This window comes from Lepidothrix coronata, unplaced genomic scaffold (assembly GCF_001604755.1).
Source record: "Lepidothrix coronata isolate B3197 unplaced genomic scaffold, Lepidothrix_coronata-1.0 Scaffold28, whole genome shotgun sequence".
In the NCBI taxonomy this organism is placed as follows: Eukaryota; Metazoa; Chordata; class Aves; order Passeriformes; family Pipridae; genus Lepidothrix; species Lepidothrix coronata.
In genome coordinates, this window is record NW_016690208.1 from 6,404,607 (window position 1) to 6,432,409 (window position 27,803).

Consider the following 27,803-nt stretch of genomic DNA (forward strand, 5'->3'; position numbering starts at 1 on the left):
TTCACAGCCCTATTTCTTCTCGAGGACTGACTCCTCCACACTTTTCCTCGCAGTTTACACCAGGCGAGTTTCTGGCTGGGAGTTATCGGGATCAGCTGGGGAGGAGAGGGAAGGGAAGCACTATCAGGAGTGCTGGGGGAGGTCAGGAGTCTATTCATTTCATATTCATCTTCAGAAAAACAGCACAATAAAAGAAAACATTTGATCTAGCAGGCTAACAGAACATTTAGCCAGTTGTTAGAAGCGATTAAAACACAGGGGCTGGGGAGCTCATCCTATGCCTTTGTTTGTCACCTACGCATTAGCATTGCTCTTGTCATTTTGTTAAGAGCAGAAATTAACCCTGAAGTGCCAGACTATCCCTGTTCAGAGAGATTTCTCCAACCATCTCTGAAGTTTGCTTTGCAGTCATTACGGATCAATGTCAGAGGAACCAGGGGCTCTCTGAACGCGTTGGACACCTCTCCAAAAGAGCCCCTCTCAAATCTGAAGGGACTGGCTTTTTCATGACTGCTTTGGATAGGGAGCTATCCCACTGCTGCTGGTAGACAGTGAAGCTATGGCTGGAGGACCATGAAGACAGGAGTGAGGGAGCCACACAGCTTGAGACCCCTCATCTATGCAACTTCCCGCTAAATGGCTTTTTGGGTGTGCATTTTCCCAGGTTACTAATGACAATTAATGATACTTGAAAAGCTAAATCAGAAGAGACTGCAGAAGCATTCCTCTCCCAAGAACACCTATTTTCATCCATGTGCACAGATCTTCTCTGAAGGACCTTTGAGGCGACCAGCTCTGAATTGCCGGTTTCTGCAGGGCGAGGATTCCTCCTTTGTCTCGCTGTTTTAGCCCTCACTTGTATTTATCACAAACCCAAAATGAAAGAAACACTTCCCTCGTGAGGCTCTGACCAGGACAGCAGGAACAAAAGGACAGCTGAATGCAGGACCAAGTGTCATTGTGGTTTTCTATGACCCTCACTGCTCCTTGCAGAAGCAGCACCAGATGCACGATGAATGGCCGGGCAGAACAGCGGCGTGGAGGAACCTGCCCCAGGAAATGAGACACCTGGGGCCAGCTCTCCACTCCACTGTGGTCTCAGCCCACCAGTGCCTCTGGTTGTCACAACAGAAGCACAAAGGTAACTCAAAGAGCTGTGAGGCACCGCAATGGCTGAGGAGTACAGCAGTGTTGTAAATCCCTGCTCATCAGACACCGGATCCCCGGTGACTCCGGCAGCACCGCCGAGCCCAGAGAGGGCAGAGCACACGAGGCAGGTGTTTAAAGGGAGAGTAGGCAGCAGTTTCCCTAAATCCTACCTATTCTGCCAGAATATTGTGAGATTGTGACTCTACTACCAAAAGGAGAATGTGTCTGGCACCGAGACTACAAAACAAAACATCCAAACCAAAAAAACAACACCCTGACCAAAATGATAAATGAAAGGCAAGTTCCCCAGAGCATCAGATAGTCTGTACCATGGAAAAAACGAGAGCTAAGTTGCAACATTTTTAAATTTATGTAATCAAAACAACGAAAAAGCAATTAATAATAAACACTTTGATAATTCAGATAACCAGCTTTGTGAACAGCCTTTCCACTGGCCCAATGGGTTTTTAAATAAACTTTCTTTCAGGTATCTCAGGGTTACCAAAAGTGTTGGTTAGTTTACTCTCCTCATAAAAAGGTGCTTTGTAGGGCTGTGCTGGACTAACCATGACTAACCATGGTGTGCTTTCTAAGCCTGGAACAACTGTTCCCTAAAAATCAGAAAAGGAAAACAGGCGCAGGCGAAGTGACAAGAGAGGTGGTCACAGAGCACCTGACCACTGTCCTTCCCACGGCTCCTCCATCTCTAGATCTCACTGCCTTACCCGTGGGCTCAGCCTGACATCTCACCTGTGCAGCTCATCGTCAGAGGGAGAGTACTTGGAGGTGACATCTGCCAGGTCACCGAAGATCTGCTTGCTGTAAACAGTCAGGGAGGAGAGCAGGATCAGCTCCTGCCACGTAGAGCTGAGCAGGCAGGTATAGTCCTTGATGGAGAGTTCGCAGAAGAACGGCAGCTTCTTGATCCAAGCAATCTGCCTGAAAAGCAATTCATCCGCCAGACGACACAACAATGCAAACAGCTCTGCCTGGGTCACTTTATACCTGCAGGCACAGTTAAAACGAAGGCAAAAAACATTAAAAACATTGAATGACATCACCTGATGAGGCACTTGAAAACAAGGCAAACACACAGGAATTTGTGTTCAAGTGGCCAACGTGCCAGTGCCCAGGGTGTCACCTGGTGATGGGAGCCAGGATGGTGAGCACCCACCCTGCCCAACTGGGGGCTATGAGGGGATCCCCCCCAACCCCAGGGGTCACCCAACTCACCAGCACCCAGCCTGGCCAGGCCACATAGCCTGGAACCCCATCCCAGGTCCACGCACCCCAGCTCCAGCACCAGGCAAGGGTGCAGGATACCCATGGGATGGGGTCTGGTTTGCTGCCTGCACTGTGCAGCTGCACTTTCTCCCAGGGCACCTGTGGCCCCACGTCCCAGCAGGAACACACAGCCCCGGCGCCGTGCCGGGTACACACTGACCCGTCCTCGATGAGCATCGGCGTCCCCAGCGGCTCCAGGTCCTCGGCAGACACCAGCTGGTTGATCAGACTGTGAGACTGGGGGTCCAGGCTGCGTGTCTGGGGGGGCACCAGGGCCGAGTGAGCAGAGTAGCTAAAAAGGTGCGGGAGGTACTGGTAGTGCGTGGACACCGGCGTGCCGATGTACTGATCCCTGAGTGCGGCGAACCCGTTCAGCTCCACGGACCTACTGGAAAAGGAACAGCTCTTCAATATACCCCAAAAATTCCACTTGACTCATTACAACGTTGCATCCAGCTCTTTCAGAAATATTAATAAAAACAGGGAAAGCAAACAGAATGGGAAATGCCTTTGTATTTAAACCCTGCCTTGGAAATAACTGAGTGTGCAGATCAGAAGCCACGCGCTGGCTGCACGTTGAGCCCAGCCAGGCACTGGTTAATGGAGATCTGGGAGCTGCTGCTGAGCTGCCATTCAGGAAGCAAAGCAGAAACCTACCTGTGCACAGCTTTTCCAGCCCAGCTTTCTGAAAGGGCCAGAATTTGGGATTGTACATTAAGTACTTCCACAGCCAGTGAACACAAACGTGGCCATGCTTAAGATGCAGCTGAAAGCAGATGGGATCAGGTCTGAGATTCTCACTGCATCAGGAGGTTTGCACTCACAGTAAGTGACTTTAATATTAAACACCACCAATTATTAACCTAAATGGAGTCTTTTATTTTCAAAATCTGAGCACAGTGCAGAAAAAGAGTTTATGCAGAGTGAGCAGTGAAAGGTAATCAAGTACCCATGATCTGCAGAAAGTATGATCAATACAAATTGAGATACATTTAAAATTTAACTCGAGTGCCTTTTTTTCATCTGCTCACAAGCATCTCACCTCCCAGTTCAATTCTTTTCAATCCAGTCCTGTCTGTCTTAAAACACGGAGAGGTAGTTGGAACCTGCTATGCCCAGTTTACAGAGATGCACTCGTGTGTTTTTCCTACACTGACCCCAAGTGTCACTCAGGGAAAGGCAACCAAGATTCCTCTAACACCAAATTCTTCCAGAGGTCATTCCCACCTTGAAGATGGCGTAGAAACAGGTGAAGGCTGGTTGCTCTCAGAAACTCCATTTCCAGGGGAACTATGGTCACTGTCTCCGTTGTTGCTCCATGACATGTTTGCCTCTCCCTCAAATTCTTGCCCAGACATAATTCTCTCAATCTCTTCCTCTGATATCTGTCAAATATAGGACATGATGGTTACTTTGGCTGAGAACAGAAAGGCAGAGCTTCTCTCTGCCTGTGAACACCTTGACTTCAGTCACATCCAACAGGGCTGACCCCCTCCACCCCTCCTGCAGGTACCACATCCTTCCTTTGCATTTAACAACATACATGAAAACTTCTATTTACAGCCAATCGTGGTGACCCCCAGTTCCTGCAGTACCATTCAAGTGATGGTAATGCAGCAGACAGGAATGGACAAATGAAAAGATGATGTCAGATGGACACTGTAAATCAGCCACTGTCACACCGTGAAAAACCTGGGAGTAATTGAGGCCAGTGCATCAGGAACATCACTCAGGACTGGCAGAGGGAAAGAAACAGAAGGTGGGGCAGGCTCTGGTTTGATAAAGCAATTGAGAGAAGCAAGGTGACATATAAAATCAGCAAGGAGAACATTTACAGGGAACCATGGTTCTCTATTTTTCCCCAGCTAAGAACCAGTTGCCACCTGAAGTAGTAATCAAGCATCTAATACTTAAAACAAGTATTAGAGAATAACATATATGAAGCTAAAATGGACTAAAAAAATTTTTAAATCGAGTTCACTGAAATACAAAGTTTCAAGAAAGTGCTGGACATGATCCTGGAGGAATGTTGCACCAGTAGTGGGGAAAATGCAACATAAAAGTTCTGAGGCTTTTTTTTTCCTATTCTGTGCATGTCCCTTAGTGAGGCTGTCACAAACCATTAGAAGACCTCAAGTCAACATGTGACAAGAAAGCACAGTGAACCCTGAACATCATTTTCAAGAGCCAAACATTGCTCAGACAGTTTATTCCACTCTTGCAGAAGAACTCAGTGGGCTCACTCAGGTACAGGACCTGGAGAGTGCAGTACCTTAACAGTCTCAGCCCAGGAAATGGAGGTGACACAGCAGAACCTCTGGTCCAGCAGGGACAGACCACAAACACCTCAGAGGAGCAAGGGCCCACTCTGGTGAGCAAAGGCTGCTGGTGTAGTGCAGCTGCACTGCTCAGAGAGAAGTGAAAACTGTTACCTGGCCAGAAATGAAATGTTTGTTGTTCTTCAACAGACTAAAACAGGCTTTTAAAACCAGTAACTAGTGCTGTTATAAATGTGATGCTTGCAAACAGCAAGGAGGATTTTTGTTGTTTGAGGTAGGCTCTCCCTGGTGCTGACCCCAGGCACGGCTGCACCGTGCAGCTCTCCCCACAGAGCCACTCACTGCGCAGCCTTCTCACTGTTTGGGTTTGGTCTTTCCCAGGCACTCAGACTCACAGAAAATGCTTTCAGTGTTATTTCTGTTTTGTTAAAATAAACAGTAAACTTTTAAAAGCCCCCTTTTCCAGAAGTGAGCTGGAAATGGCCATCATTTCTCAGGCGTGCGGCACAAGCTGCTGTGCTGAATTACCTCGCGCTTTACAAGGCATCTCTGGACAAGCTGCACCATCAATCAGAGAGACATTTACTGGTGCCCCGCTTGCTACAACTGAAGGCATTGCAGCAGGCAGCCAGAGATTTACTGGGAGCCACAGAGGGACAGACGTCCTTGTGCAGCTCACAAAGGACAGGGCGCCGTGAGGCTGCCCAGGGGTGCACGTGACACCCTGGGACTGCACCGGGTCCCCCTGGCACAGGCAGCACTGAGTTCTATTTACAAATCTACAGTTCACACGCATTTCTAACACTTGTGGAGAGTCAAAGCCCTGCCAGGCCGGCAGAAGGCACGGGCAGGGATGACAGAGGCTCAACAAAACATCCACAGCCCCATCCCAGGCCGAGCTGCTGCCACAGTCCGAGCCCAGCACCACAGTCTGAGCCGTGTGCCACGACCAGGAGGGCAGAAGCTGAAGGGAACTGGGGAGAGACAGCCAGACATGCTCACCTGGACAGGTCCAATGCTTTTGTTTCTGCCTCCTGGCATGCCATCTTCTCTGATTGCTGGAAGAAACAACCAAACCTTGGTGAGGAACACTACTTTGGGTATTCCAGAAGTACATAAGAAGGTATCTACTTACTTTGAAAAAAAATCTTTCTACCTTAAAAGGTTCAATTTTTTCATCAAAGAAGTTTATGGAGAAATCTCCAGTGCTTTCTGGGGCACAGGAAACCTTGAGCAGCACACATCATGTTCCTCACCCCAAAGGGCACAGACACATCGATGGGGCTACAAGCATTACTCAGGTACTTGAGTTTCTTCATGTGATCCTTGAGTGACAGGTGATGAAGGAATAGCAATCCTTTATCCCAATTAATTCCAGCATAATTCCACAGAGAAGTGGCACATGACAAGGAACCCTACTTCACCCCTGCATATAACCCAACCAATGACCAGACTGCTGGAAAATGAGATGTGAAGGTCAGCACATCTCACTCCACTGCCCACAGCCCTGTGAGCCACCACGAGCCAGAACCTGGAGAGACACCGAGCAGCACTGCCACCAACACAGAGACAAAGCACTTCACTGGTGACTGCTGACCCTGCTGTCACTTCAGAGGGTCACACCTCCTACAGCCACTACAGAAAATGGAGGGGAGACGTTCGACCCTGTCAGTCTCTTGCAAAGCCATCATTTAAAATCCAAGGTACCAGGCTGAGCTGTGCAGTTCCATTTCAGAAGGGCGGTCCTGTTTCTCAGTACAGCAGCTGCATTTTTAAGGCTCTTTAAACAACTTCCAGGGAGTTTTAGTGAAGTCTAATTAAAGGGATTATCCTGGAGCATCTTCTCTACCTTCCTCCTCCCTCTGCTTTCCTCTGCAGTGACAGAGCAGCTCTGCAGCAGTTGACAGCACTCGAGGACAGCCCTGCTCATGTGCCTCCCCTCCCGGGCTGGGTCCCCCGTTTATCAGGTCCCAATCTCTTTCCCAGCACGACCTGGCCAGACTTGGCAGGAGGCTCTCCCCAGCTGCACGGTGACCTTGTGGCTGCGTGGCCTCACCCTGCTTGGCACTCGGGGCTGCAGGAGGCCCTCCCAGAGCGGAAAATGACACAGAATTTAAGGAAAAACTTCCGCCCCAGAAGAGCCACACTGCTGCTTGGTTTTGGATACCCTCAGCTCAAACTCTCCTCAGTGCCTCAGGGCTGTGCCTGCAGCTCAGGGAGTGCACACAGGTTCAGCCAGGGCAGAGATGTACACTCCCTGCACTGGGACCTGAACTGCACCTTCCCAAACCCCAACCACCTACCCAAGCGAGACACAGGACTCGAGGAAAGGTCCTGGTGACTGACAACTGCACCAGCCCAGGACCAGCAGCACAGGGATCCCCACAGGCCCTTCCACCACCACTTCATGGGACCAGCAATAGTTTTAATTCTTCTGACAGAAACTCCATCCCCTCCATGTAACAGCAAGTATTTTCATTTCAAACACCAGGTAACACACATTTAAGCACACTGAAGGAACCACAAACACAGGATATAAACCAAATTTGATTACCTTTGAAATCACACAAATCTCTTACGATATCGCAAGACAAGAAATTCATTTTAACAAACAAGGCTGTTTATTTCCTATGGAAGCCCTTTACAAAAAAACACCAGTTTCTCATTTAAAAAAAAAAAAAAAAAAGAGTGATGTAAAAAAAGCTGTCGTGGTTAGCTGTTACCCCCTTTAGGTTTTTTTAACTTAATGGAACTACAGAATCAGTTTCCCATTTCTGGGGGAATTTCTCTCATTTTCCAAGATATTTCACTGCTAATTGTGACTCAGAAGCTTCTCAGCTTCTTCACCGGTGGGGACTGAATTTCATGCAGTGTTTGGGTAAGGAAGGAGGAGGAAACAAGGCAAGGCAGGGAAGAGGAGGGAAGCAGGACAGGCGGCTCTTGGCGCCGGCAGGTGGCGCTGCGGCCCCGCGGGTCACCCAAAACGGGGGTCCTGGGCCCCCCCGGACCCCAACCCACCCCTGACCCCAAAAAAGGGGGTCCTGGGCCCCCCCGGACCCCAACCCACCCCTGACCCCAAAAAAGGGGGTCCTGGGCCCCCCCGGACCCCAACCCACCCCTGACACCACCTGCCCCACCAACCCACCCCCTGACCACCTTGGGCCTGAGGCCAGCTCTCCATCTTGGCCCCTAATGCATTTTCTAAGGAAGATCCTGGTGGATTTGCAGGGGATTTATGGAAGTTTCAGTGCCTCTGACAGAAGGCTTTTGCATGAGTGATGGCCTGGAGGCATCAATGACCACATCTAAAACCATAAGGTGACACTTCTGTTTGGCAGGAGAAAGGGGGTCCCTCCACCACCCCACTGCACTGCCAGGGTGAGCACCAGCAGCCCCCACTTCTGCCATCAAACCAAGAAATCCCTGCTTTTAATGGGTACCAGCAATTCCAGAGGTTAAACAGACAAAAGATGGAAGAGCAGAGACGTGACATTGAAAACAACCCCAGTCTATTCATTATTACTAATTTCTGAGCTATTTCAGACTTTCCATCCTGAAGATGGTACCACAGCATTCCGTCACCTCTGCACACGTGGGGACCAAGAGCTGGCTGTCCCTAACCCAGAACACACCTGGTTTAACCAGGTCAGTGAAGACCCTAACACTTTACCCCTGGGCAGCAGCTGTGAGTCTAAGCTCTCACTGCAGCAAACAGGTAAAGTCTGGCCCAGATCTCCTGGGATTTTAAAGGCCTGCTTAAACGCTTTCATTCTTGCCATGTTAGCAGATTGAAGCACAGAAATAGTGACCACTTCGCTCAGGGTAAGCAATGCAAGGACAGATCTGTCAGGAAGGAACTATTACCTTCCCTAAATCATATAGATCAGTTCTCCAAATATTTATTCACGGTTTCAATTTACACAGATTGTGGCTCAAACACAGTAATGAAGTAGTTCAGAATTTTGTATCTGTGCACAGTTTTTAATCCGTGCACAATTTTGCTGAAGTTTCATTTTTCCTCGTCAAAGAGTTTTAGAGGCAGAATTGCAACACAAAATGGCAGCTGAGGGAGGGGCAGCACACGCTGCTAACACCGGCCCCAGTCTGTACCTCCACCCACAAAAGGCCCTGTTTTCGTTACCTTTCCGGTTCATTCCCATCTGGAGGCATTTGAGCAGCCGGCAGTACTGGCACCTGTTGCGCTGTTTGCGTGACATGACGCAGTTCTTGTCCCGGCTGCATCTGTAGACCCTCTTGTTGCAGATGCTCCGTTTGAAGAAGCCCTTGCAGCCCTCGCAGGAGATGATCCCATAGTGCAGCCCCGTCGCCCTGTCCCCGCAGATCAGGCAGGTTCGCTGATCCACCCGCTCATCTGCAAGGCAAGAGCAAAGACTGAGTGGACAAAACAGCATCACCGAGGGATCACAAACTCTCCTGAGGGGATGGGGAAGGCTCGGCACGCCGTGGCCTGCCTGGACTGAGACCCGTGAGGCCAAGCACGGTACTGGCTCACCCAGAAACCTGGATGGGAAAAAGGGTCTAAGGTGTCCCATCCTCAGCAACACAGACCAGGGTGTGTAAATACAGGAACTGTGCTGGGCACACACCAGTGACTATGAAATCCTGTCACACCTCACATGTTCCGGGGGCAAGCACCTCCGGGCTTCAAACAGCCCCACAGCACAAGTCACTGCCCAGAACCAGAGAACACAGAAAGGAACCACACTGCTGTCTCTCACTCAGTCATGCATTTCCTAGGGATGCTGGTTGAACCGGATTGTTTCCAGTGTTTCTTGGCTTAAAGGCAGGACGGTGCCTCTGCCAGTGGGCAGGAATGCCCACAGCAGAAGCAGGACCTGGGAGGTGGCACTGGGAGCGAATGGAGAAGCTCAGACTGGGCAGACACACAACTGCACAAATCCACATCGTGTCTGGAGTGCTGCCCACACCCTCTGTTCCCCTTTGGATACAGACCTTGAAAAACCCCAACCTCAGGACAGTGCTGGCTCAACCTCACTTCAGCACTGGCTTTCCTCACTTAGATTTGGCATGGGAGTTTCCTGAGACAAAGGTGTTTATCTACAGGATGGATTTTTGGAGCAGCAGGAGGTAGGAGTCACAGCAAAGTCCTCTCCAGCCTTGATAAAGCCTAAGCAAGCTGACAAACCAGGGTGTAGCTTCTTACTACTGCAGAATATGTGAATGCAACAGAAATTAATAAGCCCAATGTACTGGGATCAGAAATGAAACCAGTATTCAGTTACACAAGCCAAGTAAAAATCTAAAGCAGCTGTTCCTACTCACAAGCAGCTTTCTCCAAAGTTTAAACCTAGTAGAAACCAGAACCAATCTGCGTTAATTTCTAAAAGGTTTGCTATGCACAGCACACACATTTGCACTGTTCTGCAAAATTCACTGTTATAAAACCTTAAAATAGAAGGATGAACAAAGGAAACATAAACTTTAACTGAAGAAGTGTCCCTGGTTCACACCAAAACATTCCCAGTTCTACAGGACAGACCACCTCAGGTATGTGCTGAGCCCAAAGGAATGTGGGTGCATTTCAGGAGTGGGGCTATCTGAGCATCTCTGAAGGGAGGTAGCTAAACATGACTTTGTAGTCACCACGTGCATAATCTCCACCTTCAGCAATCTGATAAACGAGGGGAGGGGGCTGGGGATTAGCCAGGACACAGGAGTCCTCTATCTGCAGGGTTTAGCTCAGCCTCAGCTTAACTCCTGGCCCTCCCCCTGCTCCCACAGCAGTGCCATAAATCCCGGGGTCAGCAGCAATGCCGTGCCACGGCCGGGCAGGACGAGAGCCCGTGGCAAGCACGGCTTGCACAGCGGGGCAGGCAGGGAGCACATGGACGCAGCAGCACCAGGCACAGCGCCGGGCACAGCACCGGGCACAGCACCCGGGGCTCGCTCCTCACCAGAGCAGCCCATGGAGGCTCATTTCCAGGCACAGCTTTTTTTGTTGTGGGAAGAATAGGGCCGTCACCCGGCCAACGTGGGAAGCCTGGATGATTAAAGCGAGGGGGAACCAGAATCCTTCCCGCGCCGTCCCCATCTCCCAGAGCAGGGCAAGGCGAGGTGCTGTGAGTGGCCCCATCGCCACAGGAACTGCACATGCCTCCCGCAGAAACTGTTCCTTGGGTGCGTTTCCAGATTAAAATCTGCCGTAGAGCAGCGTCACTCACCGTGAACAAAGGCACAGACCCCAGGGACCACGGAGGTGTCCCTGCTCCCCGCAAACTGACGCTCCAACAGAACCGGGAGATGAAAAATGATGGCCTAAACCAAGTCTTAGGGGTTTACATGTTTAAAAAATCCTGCAGGGACCATGGCCAGGCCCTCATCGTTCCCCTGTGCCCACGAGTTTGCTGCTCCTGACCTTTGCTTGTTTTCACCCTACTTAATGCAGTGCCTGGTGCAGGCAAAGGGCGGGAGAGCCAGGGCAGAACCACAGCAAACTTCCCAGAAATGGTAAAGCGTGGGCAAATCTGAAGCAGTTTTGCATTGGGGGTGCTCTGAACTCCCTTAACCCTGAAATTTCATTAGAATATCAAAACACATACTAAGGATAGTCATTTTTAAGTGAATAAGCCCGCCTTCCTTCCTGCCTCTGTCACCTCTCATCTCGCTCATTCCTCCAGTTTCAAAAGCTACACAAGACAAGGCAGATTATGAAACAAAGTATTTGAGATGAAATTTTTTTCAAATACCTTGCACATGTTTTATTTCAGAGGGAGAGCTGAGGAAGCTGCCCCCTGCCCCCCTCCCCAATTTTCCCGATGGGTCTTACATTTAACAAACTCATACACGGGATATTCTGGCTTTGTTCTCCCAACCCATTGTAGCAGGGGCCACTAAATCAAACAGTTGCTGCTACGACAAAAGCACTCACAAAAATCTCAACCTCATCTTGAACCCTGAAGATTTTTATGGCTACTCCCTCGCTAGCCCCTCCCCGAAGCCACATTAAAGGATGTATTGTTTTCAGAGGTCATGGTAGGTTTCATACCACATACAATGTAAATTCTCCAAGAATATGATGATGTTACACAAGAGTCACAGAAGACGGAAGAGAAGGAGAAGGAATCTCCTCTTTTCTATATTTAATAAAGCAAACAGTAGAAGCAATACACTTATTTTTCAAAAGACTTGCTTTTCCCTTCAGCAAAATGAACAATCTTGATAATTCTTAAAAGAAAATTGCTATGCATTTCCAAAAGGAAATACCTTCAAATCCCACTGAAACACATGGCAAAGGCACATAGAGAAAGCACCAGGGCACATGAATGAGATTGTAAAATACGCAGCAAATAAATTAAAGTATGGGGACACACCCTCAGCTCCCAGGCAAGCCCCTGTCACCACTCCCACCTCTGTCACTCCTGAGGGCAAACACCCCAGCAGGTGAAGGGAAGCACCTTCAGTGTTCGGCCGCATTCCAGGAGGGGACCAGGTGTGGCTGTATCCCAGCAGTTCCCCAGGCTGTGAGGGGATCACCCCATCCCTGGAGACCCAGCTTAAAAGTCTACAGCCACTACAGCTCCCCGCAGGATTTACCTTGGAAATCAGGCAGCATGTTGGTGCAGCTGGCTTGTGAGATTCTCCATATCGGTGCTTTAGGATGGAGGAGAAACAAAGACTATTTCCCAGAGTGAGGCCAAAAGTGAAGACACAGTCCCTCACCCAAACCCCAGGACAGACGGTGCTGGGATTTGGTCTGGTTGGAAAGCAAGAGGAGGCCAAGCTGCTGCTAGCAAAACATCCCATTTATACAACACAATGTGATTTACAGCTAAGAAAATCTTTTGTCACTGAAAAAAAAGATTACAGGCAACACTCAGCACTGCAATTCATTAATATATTTAACATCTTTTCAACTGTGTACCAGTTAGTTGCTTCTTGATTAACTGACCCTATCACACCCCCCTGCAGCACCCTTTAGCTGGGTTTAAATCTCAAGCTGCTAAATACCAGCTGTTTGGGGAGGGAGGGCAGAGGGGGAGATCTCACACATGTGTTACTTAAATCCCAACAGCATCTCGCTCCCCTCTCGCCTCTGATGATGACTCAAACACAAACAGATGTGTTATGTGTTGGGGTTTCTTTCTCCCCTTATTTTTCCTAACGATTTTTTTCATTGTCAATTTTTATTTCAAGAAAACTATCCTGTGAAAATCAAGCCCCAGAAGTGGAGGAACTCCCCCCTCGCTGCAGAGCAGTTGCATTGTCCAAACAAGCCCACCCCCAAACCAGGCGCCTTTGCTTCAGGGGCCTTTTTTTTTTTTTTTTTTTAAAACTTACAATCGATGAACACAGGGATTAAATTTTCTGTGTGCCAGCCCCTGCTCGGGACAGCAGCGAGCTCGGCACGCAGTGGGCTGGGGCATCCCACTCGTGCTCCCCATCGACCCCGCACACGGGGGTCCCAGCCCCACGCTGGAGGCAGGAGAAGGCACCCGCGTCCTGCCTGGCCAGCCCGGCTCAAAGAGCAGATTGTGCTGCCCCGGATCAGGCCGGCCTTGGCGAGAGATGAATAGAATTAACCCTCTCTGAACTAAAACAAAAACATTTGTGTGCCCAGCTGGGAGAAAGGTTAATTTAAATGGACAAGCCTCCTGAAAAAAAAAAAAAAAAAAAAAGGAGGAGAAAGAAAGAGGCGGCCTGCAACCTTATTCTCTGTACTGTAAAATGATGTTCTTCTCACAGAGAGTCGCATTTTAAAAAGCAGCGAGTGAGCACTGGAAAGAAAAGAGGAGAAACGCTGCACCAGAGGAATGGCCAGTGCATCTCACTCTGCTCTTGCTTTCCAGTAATGAGACCCCAAACTCACAGTCTTATTCCCTCCTGACTCTGTTTCTGCCCAAGAAAAGTTCAGTCAAAAGAAAACCCTCATAAAAACCCAGAAATCATCAGCTGCTCTTTTTCGGGTCGGTATAAATCAAGAGCGGGCAGCTGATGAAACCCATCACCCTTCCCCGGCCTGGGACCCATCTCCATTTGCATATCAAAACCTCATCTGTGAAATGGAACTTCTCCCGGGCAGGGGAGCCCCGGCCGTGCTCCCTCACCCCGACACCCACCCCCGCGCCCCACGGCGCCCGGCGGGGCTGGGAGCGGCCGGGGGACACGGGGCGCCGCGGGACCCTCACCCCGCTTCATTGTGCGGGATGGGGAGAGGATGGATCCCTCGCTCCAGCCAGTTGTTGCACAAAGAGTTTGGAACAAAAGCCAGCGCACCAGAACGAGCCCGATGGCCGGGGCGGCAGCCGGGGACAGGCACGAGGGTCCGGCCGCGCTGCCCCCGCTCACAGACCCGCTCCCGGCTCACCGTCGCTCTCCCGAGTGATCAACTTTCTCTAATCCAATTTAAGAAAAATAAAGCTCCGTGCACGGTCCCTGCCCTCGCTCCGGCGCGGCTGCAAATCCGAATTAACGTCTGAAAGACCATTAATTTTTTTAATTGATACATTATAAAGCAATAATATGAAGAACTGACTTACCTGCCTAAAACCAATTCTCTTGGCCCTAATGAAGCTGTCTAGATGTGCAACCACCGAGAGCGATGCAGAATTAAGAAAACCTGAGCCTAAACCCACCCCCAGCAGTCCGGGCTGAGGGAGCAGGGCCTGGGCACAACTGGAATAGTGACTTCTCCAACGTGTGCTGCCAAACACACCATGTTCTCTCCTGAAATATTTCATCCTCACTCTGAAGAGGAGCTTCGCCGCTGTTCTCACTCACAGGGGGTAAAAAAAGGCTGCAAATACCGGGGGGCAGCGACGGTCCCGGGAGAGCCGGGCGGGCGCTATCGAGCGCCTCCGTGACCCCGATACTATCAATAATTAACGATACTAAAAAAAGCTCCTCCAGATGGTCGGAGGGATTAGGAAGTTTAAAATATAAACAAAGCAAGCCACAAAACAAACTAATGCCCTCCCCTTCTTTTTTTTAATTGCATAATCCCGTTCGCAGCCCGGGGCCGCTCTGCCCGGCCCCGCGCCCCGGGAGCCGGGAAAAAGGCAGCGAAAGGGGAAAGCCCGCACGGCTCCTTCTGCCCCGCGGGTCCGGACGGTCCCGACCCGCACGCCGCGCTCCGAGCCCCGCCGGCCGCGGCGCTGGGACGGGGCGGCCCCGGGCCGGTAGCGCCGGGGGGCGGCGGCCCCGGGCCCGCGCAGCCTCCGCGGCACCGCCCGGACAAAGGCCCGGCCCCGCTCACCTTCCATGCAGGTCGAGTCCCGCTTCATCCCCGGCCGGCTCTAGGGCCGCCTCATGGCGGCGGCGGCCGGGCAGCCCCGCTCGGCCATCGCCGCCGCCGCGGGCCGCCCTATGCTAACGACGTGATGTCAGCGCCGCCCCCGCCGCCCCGGCCCGCGGGGGGGCCGGGCCGACACACCGACCGACCGACTGACAGACCGACCGACCGACTGACAGACCGACCGACCGACAAACTGACACACCGAACGACAGACGGACCGACGGACCGACCGACCGACCGACTGACAGACCGACCGACTGACAGACCGACCGACCGACAAACTGACACACCGACCGACAGACGGACCGACCGACTGACAGACTGACAGACACACCGACCGACTGACAGACTGACTGACCGACCCACAGACTGACAGACAGACCGACTGACAGACCGACCGACTGACTGACTGACACATCGACCGACCCACAGACTGACACATCAACAGACCGACCGACAGAGAGACCTACAGACCGCCTGACAGACAGACCGACCCACAGACTGACACACCAACCAACTGACCAACTGACAGACCAACCCACAGACTGCCAGACCTGACCGCCTGACAGACCAACTGATCAAACATCTGATGGACAGACTGATCAACAGACCAACTAACCACTCAACTGAGCGACAGACCGACTGACCGACCGACTGACTGACCAACCACTGCCCCCGCCACAGGCACAGCCCAGGCAGTAGCCACCAGCTGTTGGACACTGGCCATCACCATCAACCACCGGCCATTGACCACCAGCCATCACCACTGGCCATCAGCCACCAGCCACTGGCCACCGCCATAAGCCACCAGCTGTCCCCACTGGCCACCAGTCCCAAGCCAGAGTGTGGCCACCACTTTGCATAGTCCTTCCACCAGCTTCCAGGGCAGTCAAGAGAACTGCCCACTGCGGTATGAAACAGGTACCACTGACACACATCCCCCAGCAAAATGAGGGATCCCCAGTGTGAAAATACAGGCTGCCCAGAGAAGCTGTGGCTGCCCCATCCCTGGAAGTGTTCAAGGCCAAGTTGGACAGGGCTTGGAGCAACCTGGGATAGTGGAAGGTGTCCTGGCCCATGGCAGAGGGTATAATGAGATGGTCTTTAACGTCACTTCCACCCCAAACTGTTTTGGATTCTGTAACTCTATAAAAATTATTTCTTTATACTAATAACAACTCTTGGCCAAAACCTGATGTTTAGTTTTTAATCACAAGTGAAAAGCGAACTTGAGATCAATGGGTTTGACAACTCAGCAGACACAAGGCAGCACCAGCCAACAGGCACAGCCACTCTCAGGCCAGTGTGGGCCACATAGCACCATGCTGCTCTTGAGCAAACCCCTTCCCATGCCCACGCCTGGCAGAGCACTCCCAGGGCACAACCAGAGCTGCTGTGAACATGGAGTGGGCTACAGTGCAGTTCACCTGTCCTTAGGGCTGCAGACACGAGGTGCCTGATAAACTGTCCTGGTGCTCAGCTGTATTTGACCAAGCCCAAACAAATGCTCAACACACTGCGGCATTTAAGGGAATGCCCAAAAGCATTTCTGCTGATGCCCAATCCAACCTGTCCTCCAGATGTCTGGATGTCTCAAAACTGGCTCTCCTCAGAAGCCACAGTCTGCTCTGTTCCTCATCCTGAGGACTGCGGGGTTTAAATGCGCTCTCAGAAATGGCTGACTTAGAATAAACAAGGCGCAGAGGCAACAAAAGAGGTCATATTTCACTTCTTCCCGAGCCTGAAATCTTATTGCTTTCTGGTGACATCCAGCAATGCAAATAACCTTGTGTGCATGCAGGGCAGAGCTCGGTGGCATCCTCCTGGCAGCCCAGGCACCCTGCTCTGGCTGACACCACCTGGGCAGGGGTCTGGCCACACGGTCTCAGAGGTCCCTGCCAACCCCAAACCCAACCTCAACCCTTCCATGATTCTCTCTACTCATAATCCTGTTCTAACCCAGCATTTCTGCACAGCAGGTGCACTTGCAGGAGCAAGCTGTTGCCAGCCCGCCCTGCACCGGCCCAGACTCTGGTTTGCTGATGCTGTAAATCTGTGCAGTTGCTGTGTGGGTCCATGACACGCTCCTTGGACTGACTGACCTCTCCTCTTCACCGTGGCAGTTCCTGGGGCTGTGCGAGGAGCCGGTGCCGTGCCCTCGCAGCGCATGGCCAAGGTAAGCCAGGCCTGGCTGCACTATTGACACAGCTGTTTGCAATTGTGCTGCTCCCAACGCTCTGCATTCTTCATCCCATGTGAGCCCTCCGCTGGCTCCCGGCACCCCTCGGAGAAGTGTGACCAGAATGCAGAGCGCTTATTTTGTAACGCTGCGGTGTGATGTGGACACAGAGGGCTGAAATAAAGCAACTTAATCTCAGGATAACACAAAGTTGCTCCCACAACTGCTGTTGGGGCTCAAAACAGAGATACACCAAAAAAAACCCAAAACCCAAACAACCAAAAAACCCCTCCTAATTCTGAAATAGCAATTATAAGACAAAACCTGGCTGGGAAAAGGGATGATTGCCCTAACAACCCAAATCTTCCAAATTACTCAAACTTGCATTAAATACACATCACAGTTTGTCCATAATAAATCCCCAAGGGCAGAAAATAATTGCAGAGATCTGGAACTATTCTCTAAAGTCAGAGGCCAAACTGGAAATGGGCAGAGGGCAGGCAAAGAGAAAGGAAAGATGAATTCCCTCATCTGACCCAAACAGCCTTGCAGCAAGTCTGGGCGAAGGAAAAAGAGAGTGGCTGGGTCTTATTTTGGCCTGAATCAGCCAATTCCCATGCCAGATGGAAAAAGCTGATGCTACCATAACCAACATCTAAAATTTTAGAATGACACCAATTTGTAACAGTAAAAGCCAAAACCATTGCCCAAAAATAGGCAAATGGCACTGCTGCCTGCAAGGGATTCATTGTCATGATTTAAAGCCATGAGGGATGGACATGGGAAGCAAGAGGAGGTGCTGCCTCTCTCCCCAGGCATGTGCCATGAGGCTGCCCTTCCAAAGAGAAGGAATTCTTAAGACATGTGACGGTTTCAGAAATACAGAGCTAAACTGGAGTCACAAGCCAGAGCCAAAATGGGTTGAACAGTGCCAGGCCAGGCCAGTGCAGGTCTCTCAAGACACTTTCTGCCAGTACCATCACTCACCACAGCCAATCCCTAAAAGCTTTGATGAAAACCCCAAATTTGGGCAGAGCAGGGCTGGCAGAGCCACGTGGTCCCAGGACAGGGGCAGCCCTTCCTCACTCTTGCTCTCCCACCCACAGCCACAGTTTCATAATTCCCAGGGTTCCAGCGAGGCTTTGCCCATTTTCATGACAATCGGGGCTCTGTTGTGTCCCTGCAGTTTGAGCCATCGGCCCCTTTGTGGCACGAACAAAGTCCGGGCTGTGGATAACAAAACCCAGCACATCTCGGCACTGAAGGCGACAAACCCCGAGCTGCCCCACACCACCGAGCTGGCCACGGACCAAACTACAACAACGAAGTGGATTTGATTTCAAGCAGCAAATAGATCCTAAGGAAATACTCAACTCCTGGCTTTGTTTTCATTTTATCAACAAATGGTGCCACTGGCAGCACCTCTGCTGTGCGACACCAACCGCCTGAGCCCGCGCGGTTCGGCAGGCGCAGGAACGGCCCCGTGCCAGGGAACAAGACCCCTGCACCAGAACCAACCCGGTTTGCAAATGTAGCTGAATAAATTATATAAATTCTGATGAACACATCTCAGCAGCCTCAGTACTGCGGACATTACCGCTTCCAGCCACTGCAGTGAGAGGACTGGTTGCAGGTAAACACAGAACGTACTTTCCCCCAAAAATCTATTCCCCTCTCCCTATGTATGCAGGTATTTCAGAGAAAATTAAAAAAAATATATAAAATTTCTTAGAGAAGCTGTGGAAGGAACTGCATGGAATGATAATAAATATCCACCTGACGTCCTGTGATAATGGTTTAACAACAGATCGGGTAATTCCTCTGCTCCCCAGCATTAAACGCACCAGGAGCGTGGAGTTAATAACTCTGCTGAAGGTGGTCACTTGGTGCACATAAAATTAAGCAATTTCCTCCTTCTTGCTAGTTTGATAGGTCACTGTGTAAATAGAATCCTCTTATCAGTTTCCAGAGTTATCTGTTTTTTATATTTTTATTTGCCTGGCTACCAAATTTGCCGTCCCAGTCTATTGAGCTTTTGCAAGAAGGGTTTCATTGCACCTCCCTTGGTGGGTGACAAACAGCAGAGAGAGCTCTGTGTAACAGAGGAAAAGGCAGGGGGAGGTTAAGGGCTCCTCAGAGAGGTCGCCTTCAGAGGAAAAAAGGAAAACAAATGGGATTGTAGGCATGGGAAGTATATGGTTTTACTGCCTTAGCAGGAAAGTACAAGAAAGGAGAATTGCAAAGGGAGAAGCTTTACATTTCTATGAGCAGGCAATTGAGCTCCATTCCCTTCCTATGGGATGACTCCATCCATTCTGGGAGCATATCTCCTGTAACTCCCAGTAACCAAATCAGGTCACACAATGTCAGATCATTCTGGAAAACATGGAGAAGTCCTTGGGCTGGGTCCCCATTGCAAATGTCAGCCCTGCAGTTGCATTATACTTTGAAGATAAACTTTCAGAGATCTACCCAGACAGGACCTTCCAGCCTTTGCCTGAATTTGAGCAGGAAGAGGATGATGGTGAAATAACTGAGGACTCTGATGAAGATTTTATACAACCGTGTAGAAAATACCTAAAATCAGATGAGAGACCAGTGCATAGAAAATAATCTAATGATATGGACCTGAAATTTATTGTAAAAACTGTTATTTAAGTGTTCCTGGAATATTATTATCAGAACCAAGCGCTGCATAACCGGGGCAACAGTGGGCCCAGGGCAGGATCCGACCCTCACACCCTCATCCTCCTGTGGTCAGTTCTTTCTCCCACAGGCTGAACTGCAGGCACAGAATCCATCAAGCAAACACTGGGTGCAGCAGCAGGGCTTTGTCCCAGCATATCCCACCCACAGAACCAGTGCACCCATCAACAGCGTGGGCACAAATGAGCCAAAAGCTTTTCATCCCAAACCTGGGCAGAAAATTACGTTTAGCAGGATGCAGGAAATGAGGAGAGGCCCATAGGGCAGGAGGCAGAGAGTATCTCCTGGGTTTGAAGAGGCAGAAAAAGTTTTGTGCATTAAAGTGATAAGCTGAAAAGCCAAAAGATGATTTTATGGCTGACTTAGACAAACTGGATTCACACAGCTACAGCAGCCTGATGCAGTTGCTGATGTTTTTAATAATATCAACAACAGACCAACTTTGTTATTATAAGTGTAATTATTATAGTTCTCAGCACTATTTACAAATCACAGTTTGGTGCTGAGCAGCAATTTTTTGTATACCCAGGGAAAAACAAACAAACAAACAGTGAGGATGTTTCCTCAAATTTCAGGTCAGATGGCAAAACAAAGAGGAAAAAACCTTCAGAACTACAGATGTAGATCCTGTACCTGCACCAACACATTGCTGTGACCACAGAGGCTCAGGAGCTGCTTTGGATCATTAGGAGCTGGAGCAAGTCCTGTTTGGGAACAACCTGGCTGCTCCATGGCTCTCATATACCGTGCTTGGAATGCAGAGGTGGCACCTGGTTACTCTGTGGAGAGACGTGGGGGACACGTGGGACGGGGTTGCAATGCCAAGCATAGGCAGAGCATCCTTGGTGTGGCAGGGCTGTCACCAGGCACAGAGAAACGCCTGGATTCTATGGAAAGGGAGAAAACATCGACAATCCTCACCCCTGGGCTTCACAGCAGGTTTAACACGTGCTGTTCTGAAGGATTCCTGTGGGCTCGCGGGAGATGGGCCCCCAGCCCCGACCCCCGGGCAGGGGCTCAGCCCCTCCACACCCGCTGCCCCTTCCCCGGGCGATGGTGCCGCGGCAGGGCCAGCGCTGCCCCCGCAGGCCGGACAGGCCGGACAGGCCGGACAGGAGCTGGACAGGCGCTGGACAGGAGAGGGCAGCATCCGACCGGCGGACACGGCCGGGCCGCGGGGACCCCGGAGCGCCGCCACCACAGCCACGGACCCGCGGAACGGGCTGAGCTGGAAGGGACCCACGAGGATCACCGAGTGCAAGTCTTGGCCCTGCACAGACACCCCGAGAGTCCCCCGGACTGGGCACGCCGCGGATCGGGCTCGGCAGAGCCCAGCACAGTCCATACCAACCCGCATTCCAACTCCGGCCTCAGCTTTGAGGTGAGAGCCCTCCTGGCCCCAGCACCGCCCCGAACAGCTCTGCAGCATCCTCCCCTCCGGGGTGCCAAGACACAAATGGGTCCTGCTCACGGGCTGGCACCTTGGTTTTATTTTTACTGCAATTAGCTCTCCTGTCATTAGGAGTAGGTATTTAGACTTTGAGTATTCCATTTAACTTGTTGAAGTTTGTAATTCCTTTTTTTTTTTTCTTTAACAAGAAGAGGAAAAGCTGATCAGTAAAGTCCTTCCAGAATTTACAAACACGGGAATAAAATTATGGAGGAACCATCTGGTATACCCTGACAATACCCCCAGACTTCCCCTTTGTTCCCAGGTAGCTGGCCAAGAATACATCCATGCAGAAAACAGCATACTGCACTCAAAAAAACCCCCATCACCCCAACTCTCAGCTTCTGTAAGAACCCCTGCCAACACCTCAGCTTGGAGACTGACTGATTTACCACCTAAAACATATCTCACCGTAACCCCCTATAAACCACAATTACTTCTTGAGATGTTGGCAAGTTGAAATAAAATTGTGAAATGTCAAAATCTACGGAAAATATATTTGTTAGAATGGCAAGGGCAACTGAGGGAAGAGAAAGTGGCATGGGACAACAGGGCAGGAGAAATCCCATACTCAACAAATCCTTATGCAAATTCAGTTTCCTTTCTAGAGGGCCTCAAAGCAGAAAGGAAAGGCAACCAGCACAGCAAGGTGGCCCAGTGACACACCTGGCCCTGTTTTAGAGGGAGGAGGGTCCATGATTTGTCATCCCCTTTCCCTGTCCAGCCACAATGTGAAAGGCCTAGCTGAAAGCTGCAGTGGTGGCTCCTCAAGAAAAATGCTTTCATAATTTTGTTTCTGCTATTGCAGATGTGAGGGAAATGTTGCCATGAGCTACACAGGTTGTCCTGGCTGCAAAGTCAATTCCTTGTGTGCACAGCAGGTCCTGTGATTTCAGCACAACACGGCACAGGAGGACAGTGCTTGGGAAGTTAAATCTTTGTATTCAGTCCAGTCCTTTGGAAGAGCCTGGGCGCTTCTGCTCTGCTCCCCCCTCCTACTAATATTGCTCCCACTTCTGAACGGGGCAAGAGCTGAATCCTGAAAAAATACCTTTTACCTCCCTGTATTCCTTCTGCTAAATCTGATCCTCATCCCTTCCTTCTGATAAACTAGATAATTCACACATCACCTCTACCAGCTGCTCCTAGGCCCAGATACCACCCACCCCAGACAGCACGAGGTCCCAAATTAAGATGTACGTGACTCAAAGAAGAGCCAATTTTATTAGACTAACACCAGAGGAAGAAAATCTTCCATCTTCCTGTCGTTTGTGAAGCCTCACAGGACAAAGTATTCCCGTGCCTGCTCCTGACAGGGAGCGAGCCTGCCCCAGTGCAGGGACTGCTGCTTTGGGTGTAAAGGCTGAATCCAACATGCAGTATTTAAGACAATTAGGTTTTCAAAGAAACTACACTAAACATTTCTTTCATGTGTAATCAAATTATGTTAAAGCAAACCTCATAATTTAAACCATTCCATTGGTCAGCTCCTATTTGTTTTCCCTGCACCCTCATTTTTGCTCCAGATCTGTCACATTACATTAACACCTTTCCTACTCACTGCCTACAGAAATAACAGCCTTCGACATGCCTGCACAATCCATTTGTCCTGCTCTAATTACTTTTTGACATAGCCTCTTCTGCTGTTATCTTGCCTTTTCTGACCTCTGTCTGTATTAAAGCCATTTAAAACAATCTTTAAACTCGGTATCTATTGTGATGTGTCTTATATGATACTGCTGGAGTATCAGTCAGCAACATTTTGTAAATCAAATATTTAAATCTATGGTAATAAGATAATGTACTTGAGCTGGAAAGCTATTGCATGGTGGTAACAGCTACAACTGGCTGCTCACAACACAAGCCCCCAGGACTGCAGCACATTTTCAGGATGGAATTCCTATAGTCATAAAACTGTTCTACATAGGGAAGCTGCTCAAAGATAAACAGGGTCTTCTGTGTACTAAGGAATTTCCTTTAATTTCACAAATGGGGAGGAAAGCAGGAGAAACTGAGAAAAGTGGTCATCCTGCACAAACAAACCCAAACAACCTCCAGACAAACTGAGCAGACAGGAAGAGGAGCAGGCAGGGTACACCAACAATGCAGCCCATGACAAATCACACTCTTCTCCAAACCCAGAGAAGAAACCATGAATCTCTAATCCCAATATCCCTCTGTTTTCATCAAGCCCATTCAAAAACTGTGCCCTCATTTTCTTTTGTGGTGATTCACAGATGATGAACCTCTAATTACCAGCTACTTCCCTGGCTGAAGCAGCAGAGGATCTGCTCTGTGCCAAGTGTCTGCTTCGGAGTCAAGAACTTATTCCACATGGTGGAACTAATTTTTTGGATATCAAGTTGATCCCAATGTACACACGTCTCACTATACAGTCTAACTACATCTTCACATGCTATTTTCCACATGATCCAGCCTCATGCTAACTTAATTCGTAGCTAGTCAATATTTTACTCACATTAGAAGAGACTTCTCAAACCTACATTTGCTCTGGTTCATTTACAGGGTAATTATCCAGTTCACACCAAGTCTGGTCTTCTAGATCCAGCCAGTGCAGACACAGGCACAGCTCTGCTGGGAAAACACAGCTCTATACTTTGTCTTCCAGATGACAGCACTATAAAACCAACGGGGGACAAAACCAGAGTCAATTAAAATACATTAAATGCAATGCAACAATTCTATGATTTGTCATACAGATTTTATTTCTTTGAATTCCTCTAACTGTGTCCTCAGGACATTAAATCCCATGAATGCTGTGTAAAGCTCTTCTCACAACACTTTCCTATGCTCATTTTTATTTTCCCCTTTTTCTTTCCTGTCAGCAGCCCTGACCACAAACCTCGGCCTCATTAAGGCATCTCAACAGAGAAGGGACTCGTGGATCCAGGACCAGAGCAGTCTGCTGGAAAAGCAGGAGTGTGAGATGCTGCTGTGCTGGAGCACAGCTGATGGAATGGCTTTTCAGCAATACTGACCTTGCAGGACATCTAGTAGCAGGAGTGGGACATGCTGAAACATTGATTACTGAAACAGTGAGTATACAGGGGACCAAAACCAACAGACACCAGACCTGGAACCGAGGCCGTAGATATTTCCAAATTTCGTGCCTCATGAGTGAAGAGGCTCCAAGCTCCTCTGTACAGTGGCATGGAACAGCATCTCCAGAGCAGCCGCAGGCAAAGTCAGGGACTTAATTCCTTGTGCAGGAACCTCGTGCTAGGAGGACACCCACGTTAGGACTGTGATTAGTTCTTAACAGATGTCTCTAAATTGCCTGCTGGAGGAAGCCACCTTTCCCCGTGACCGATGCTGGCCCCCGAATTAGGGGGGTTGATTTCCCCTCATTAAGCCTGTCCTGAGCTGCTCTCTGCGGGAACAACCGGCCTCACCACGGCTCCCACCGCAGCTCCAGAGAAACACTGGAACCTCATGGGACCCCCGCGACCGCCCTGGCTTTCCTGGCTTTGGGAACGTGAGGATGGCAGATCAGCTGAACCAAACGAGCTCTCCCCGTTCCTCCCAGAGCGCTCTGTGTGTGCTGGACAGACAGACAGACAGACAGACAGAGCTCCCTTCCCGGCTCTCCCGGCCTCGCTGGCTGCCGACCATTTCCATAAATCCTCCCACAATGCAGCGCAGCGGGTTTAGCCGGAGGGATCCTCCGCAGCACGGGGTGCTGTGAGAAATGTGAGATGGTTGTAGAGGAAACATGTAAGATTCGGATTTGAAATTAAAATGATCTGCCCCAACAACAGCGCCTGGATTTCTACATTAAATTTCTGACATTCCAATGGTATGATATGTTCGTGTTGCTCACCCAGGATAATCCCACACGATTTTTAGAAGTTAAAAATTAAAATCTGCAGTAGGGTTTTTATCATATATCTTGGAAACAAGGCAAATAGAAAACTCCCAGTGCTCACCACCAGGCATCTTATCAGCAGAAACTACGGGGCTCTTTGTGCTGTGTTGTGATGACTTTGCAGCACACTTACTCCTGAAAACAGCCCTTGCTACTCACAGGAGACACCCTCGATGCTCAGACCACAGATCTCACGGTGAGGTGCCACACCGGGTGTCAGAACAGCCTAAATCACATCCAGCAAGTTCCTACGCCAAATTTAGCAAACTGTGCTCAAACTACGTCTACAGGAGCTATTGTAAGATGTTAGATAAGGGCCACACCGGGATTACATACAGTCAATATTTGGTTAAATCGGGAATTACACTTATAAATTCTAGAGATACAAATGTCACTTAACAAAACAGAACATAAATACCCACAGGGCAGTAACCCTCTTCTTTGAAGCAAAAGAGACATCCAGCTTTTCCTGTGTGAGTCTTGCCGAAGCCCAATTACATTATCGCTTGTTATTTGTAACAAAATATAAACATTTCCCTCATGCCCCCAGACCACAATCACAGAGGAACCCCTGCACCCCCACGTCAGTATATACTGTCATGTAGGATATAAAGCACTCTGACCCAGTCTCATCCACCCACTAAATTGCTCCAAAGTTTTCCTTGCACGTATTCTCTGCAAGTCCAGGGAGAAGCTGCTTTCTGCACTGGCAATACAGCGAGCAGGGTGACAGTCTAACATGGTGTCCTGCTGAGATCCAAGAATAGCAATGCCTTAAAAGGCAGCGATGTTGAGATCACAAGGAAAAGAGAATTAGGGCACAGCTGTGGAGTTCTGTAGGCTAAAACATAGACTCAATATGTCAGAGAAAATTAAATCACAGAGCTACATGTAATTTCTAGTCTCATTTGGAACTTCGCTGTAGCTGTGCAGAATTTGTGCTCGGGTCATACATGTGAGTCGCTGTGTTTCTGCACACAGGAATAAAACATGAAGTTAATTTAAAAAGAGAAAACAAAGGGAGTTATATGCAGCAGTAACAGAAACATCTATGTTTGAAGGATGTGCACATGCTACTGCAGCTCACCCACAGTTCCGTGGGCAGCTCTGGAGGACAGGCAGCAAAGCCTGAGCCCCACCTGTGACACCAGCAGAGCTCACAGCCTCACCTGCACACAAAACAAAGACAAACTGACCCAACACACACAACAGATCTGAAAAACGCCTGCTTTCCTGTGATTCTCAGACAAGGGAAAGGGACCCTTCCTCAAAAATGAAGGTACCAAAACTGATAACAAACTTTTGCATAGGCTTTCCTCTCAAAGAAGTGGTTACATTTTACAGAATGGTATCTATATATAAATTTTCCAGTATTTCTTATCCTTGAAGCCCAGTACCAGCTTCTCCTCTGAAAGCATTCAATATCCACACAATGCAGTCCATTATCCTCTGCCAATATCTACTATTGCAATCTGAGTCCAACTAATGAATTTTTTGGGATATCAGGGTTTGTGCCTTGAGCTGGGAGGTTGGTGCCTTATATCCAGTGTCTTCTCCCCAGCTCCAGAGAAACCTCTGAAAGCCACTGTGGCAGAGACCAGCACAGCTGTTAGATGGTAAGAACTGTGGATTCCTTGGGAGTCCCTGGATAAACAGCTGGCCTTTGGGCAGAGCAGGACAGGCTGGACGCAGGGAGCAGCTGAGCAGTGCCTCACCTGTATGAGTCCAGGCTTTACCAGAGCAGCAGACTGAAATTACCTCTTTAAAAGGCTCTAAAGGCCAGGGACAGATAAGACAGAAGATGGAGGAGATAAAAGAAGATGCTAACAAGGGAGCAAGAGACTGATTGGGGTGAGGCTTAGATGGCCAGGCTTTCCTAAATCACTGGTACTTGAGCACTGTGGTGCTACAGAACAGCAAGAAAGCAGAGGTAGGAAGCTGCAGTAATTACCTATGTTCAGCTAAGTGTGTTTCCTGTGGAGCTCACAGAGCATGGCTGATCTGGTGGTATCAGCCATCCTTTGTCCCTAAGGAGGTAAATTATACCTCTGATTTGTATATTTAAGTTCAATAACTCTTAATGGTTATGCTTGACTGCAGACAGAGCTGTGGACTAACATCTCCAGGAGTCAATTCCTATGAAGGGGCAATACATGGAGAGATTTCACAAAGTGAGAGAGTTCAGCAGCCAATAGCCAGGGAGAAGTGAAAACAAGCCAGGGAGGGATGTGCAGGGGCGGCACAGGGAGTGTCTGGCAGGGGGATGGGACTCAGCAGGATGGGACCTGTTGACCCCTCGACCCCATCTAGCAGGTGGCATCCCTGCCCGTGGCAATGGGCCTGGAATTAGATTAGAATTTAAGGTCCCTTCCAACCCAAGCTGTTCTATGATTCTATGACCCACCTCCTACTGCTGGAGTTCCAGAGCAGTGTGCACATGGCACTGCTCCAGAGGAGGAGGAATGCACCGTGATAGCCATCACGTGGGGAAGGAGATAACCCAGGAGTGCAGGAGATGAGCAGAAGGGGTGTGTGAATTCAGTCTGCAGTGATGGAGGAAAGGAGCTCTTCTGGAAGCTGCCAATACTGGGAAGGGT

At 49.7% G+C, this 27,803-nt stretch overlaps 1 protein-coding gene across 5 annotated transcripts in view; it reads right to left on the reverse strand.

Annotated features, from left to right (window-relative positions):
* The window catches only part of NR6A1 (nuclear receptor subfamily 6 group A member 1), a 75,816-nt gene that overhangs the window by 10,437 nt on the left and 37,576 nt on the right, over window positions 1-27,803 (reverse strand). For 2 of the 5 annotated variants that reach the window (XM_017810187.1, XM_017810183.1), the window contains 5 exons: window positions 8,854-9,084; window positions 5,715-5,770; window positions 3,661-3,818; window positions 2,594-2,821; window positions 1,900-2,154 (listed from right to left, as the gene is read on the reverse strand). In XM_017810187.1, coding sequence (XP_017665676.1) covers window positions 1,900-2,154; window positions 2,594-2,821; window positions 3,661-3,818; window positions 5,715-5,770; window positions 8,854-9,084 — 928 coding nt within the window. Of the gene's footprint in view, window positions 1-1,899; window positions 2,155-2,593; window positions 2,822-3,660; window positions 3,819-5,714; window positions 5,771-8,853; window positions 9,085-14,946; window positions 15,049-15,519; window positions 15,888-27,803 lie in introns of those variants that run through there. The other 3 variants (XM_017810186.1, XM_017810188.1, XM_017810184.1) reach the window with 3 other exon arrangements.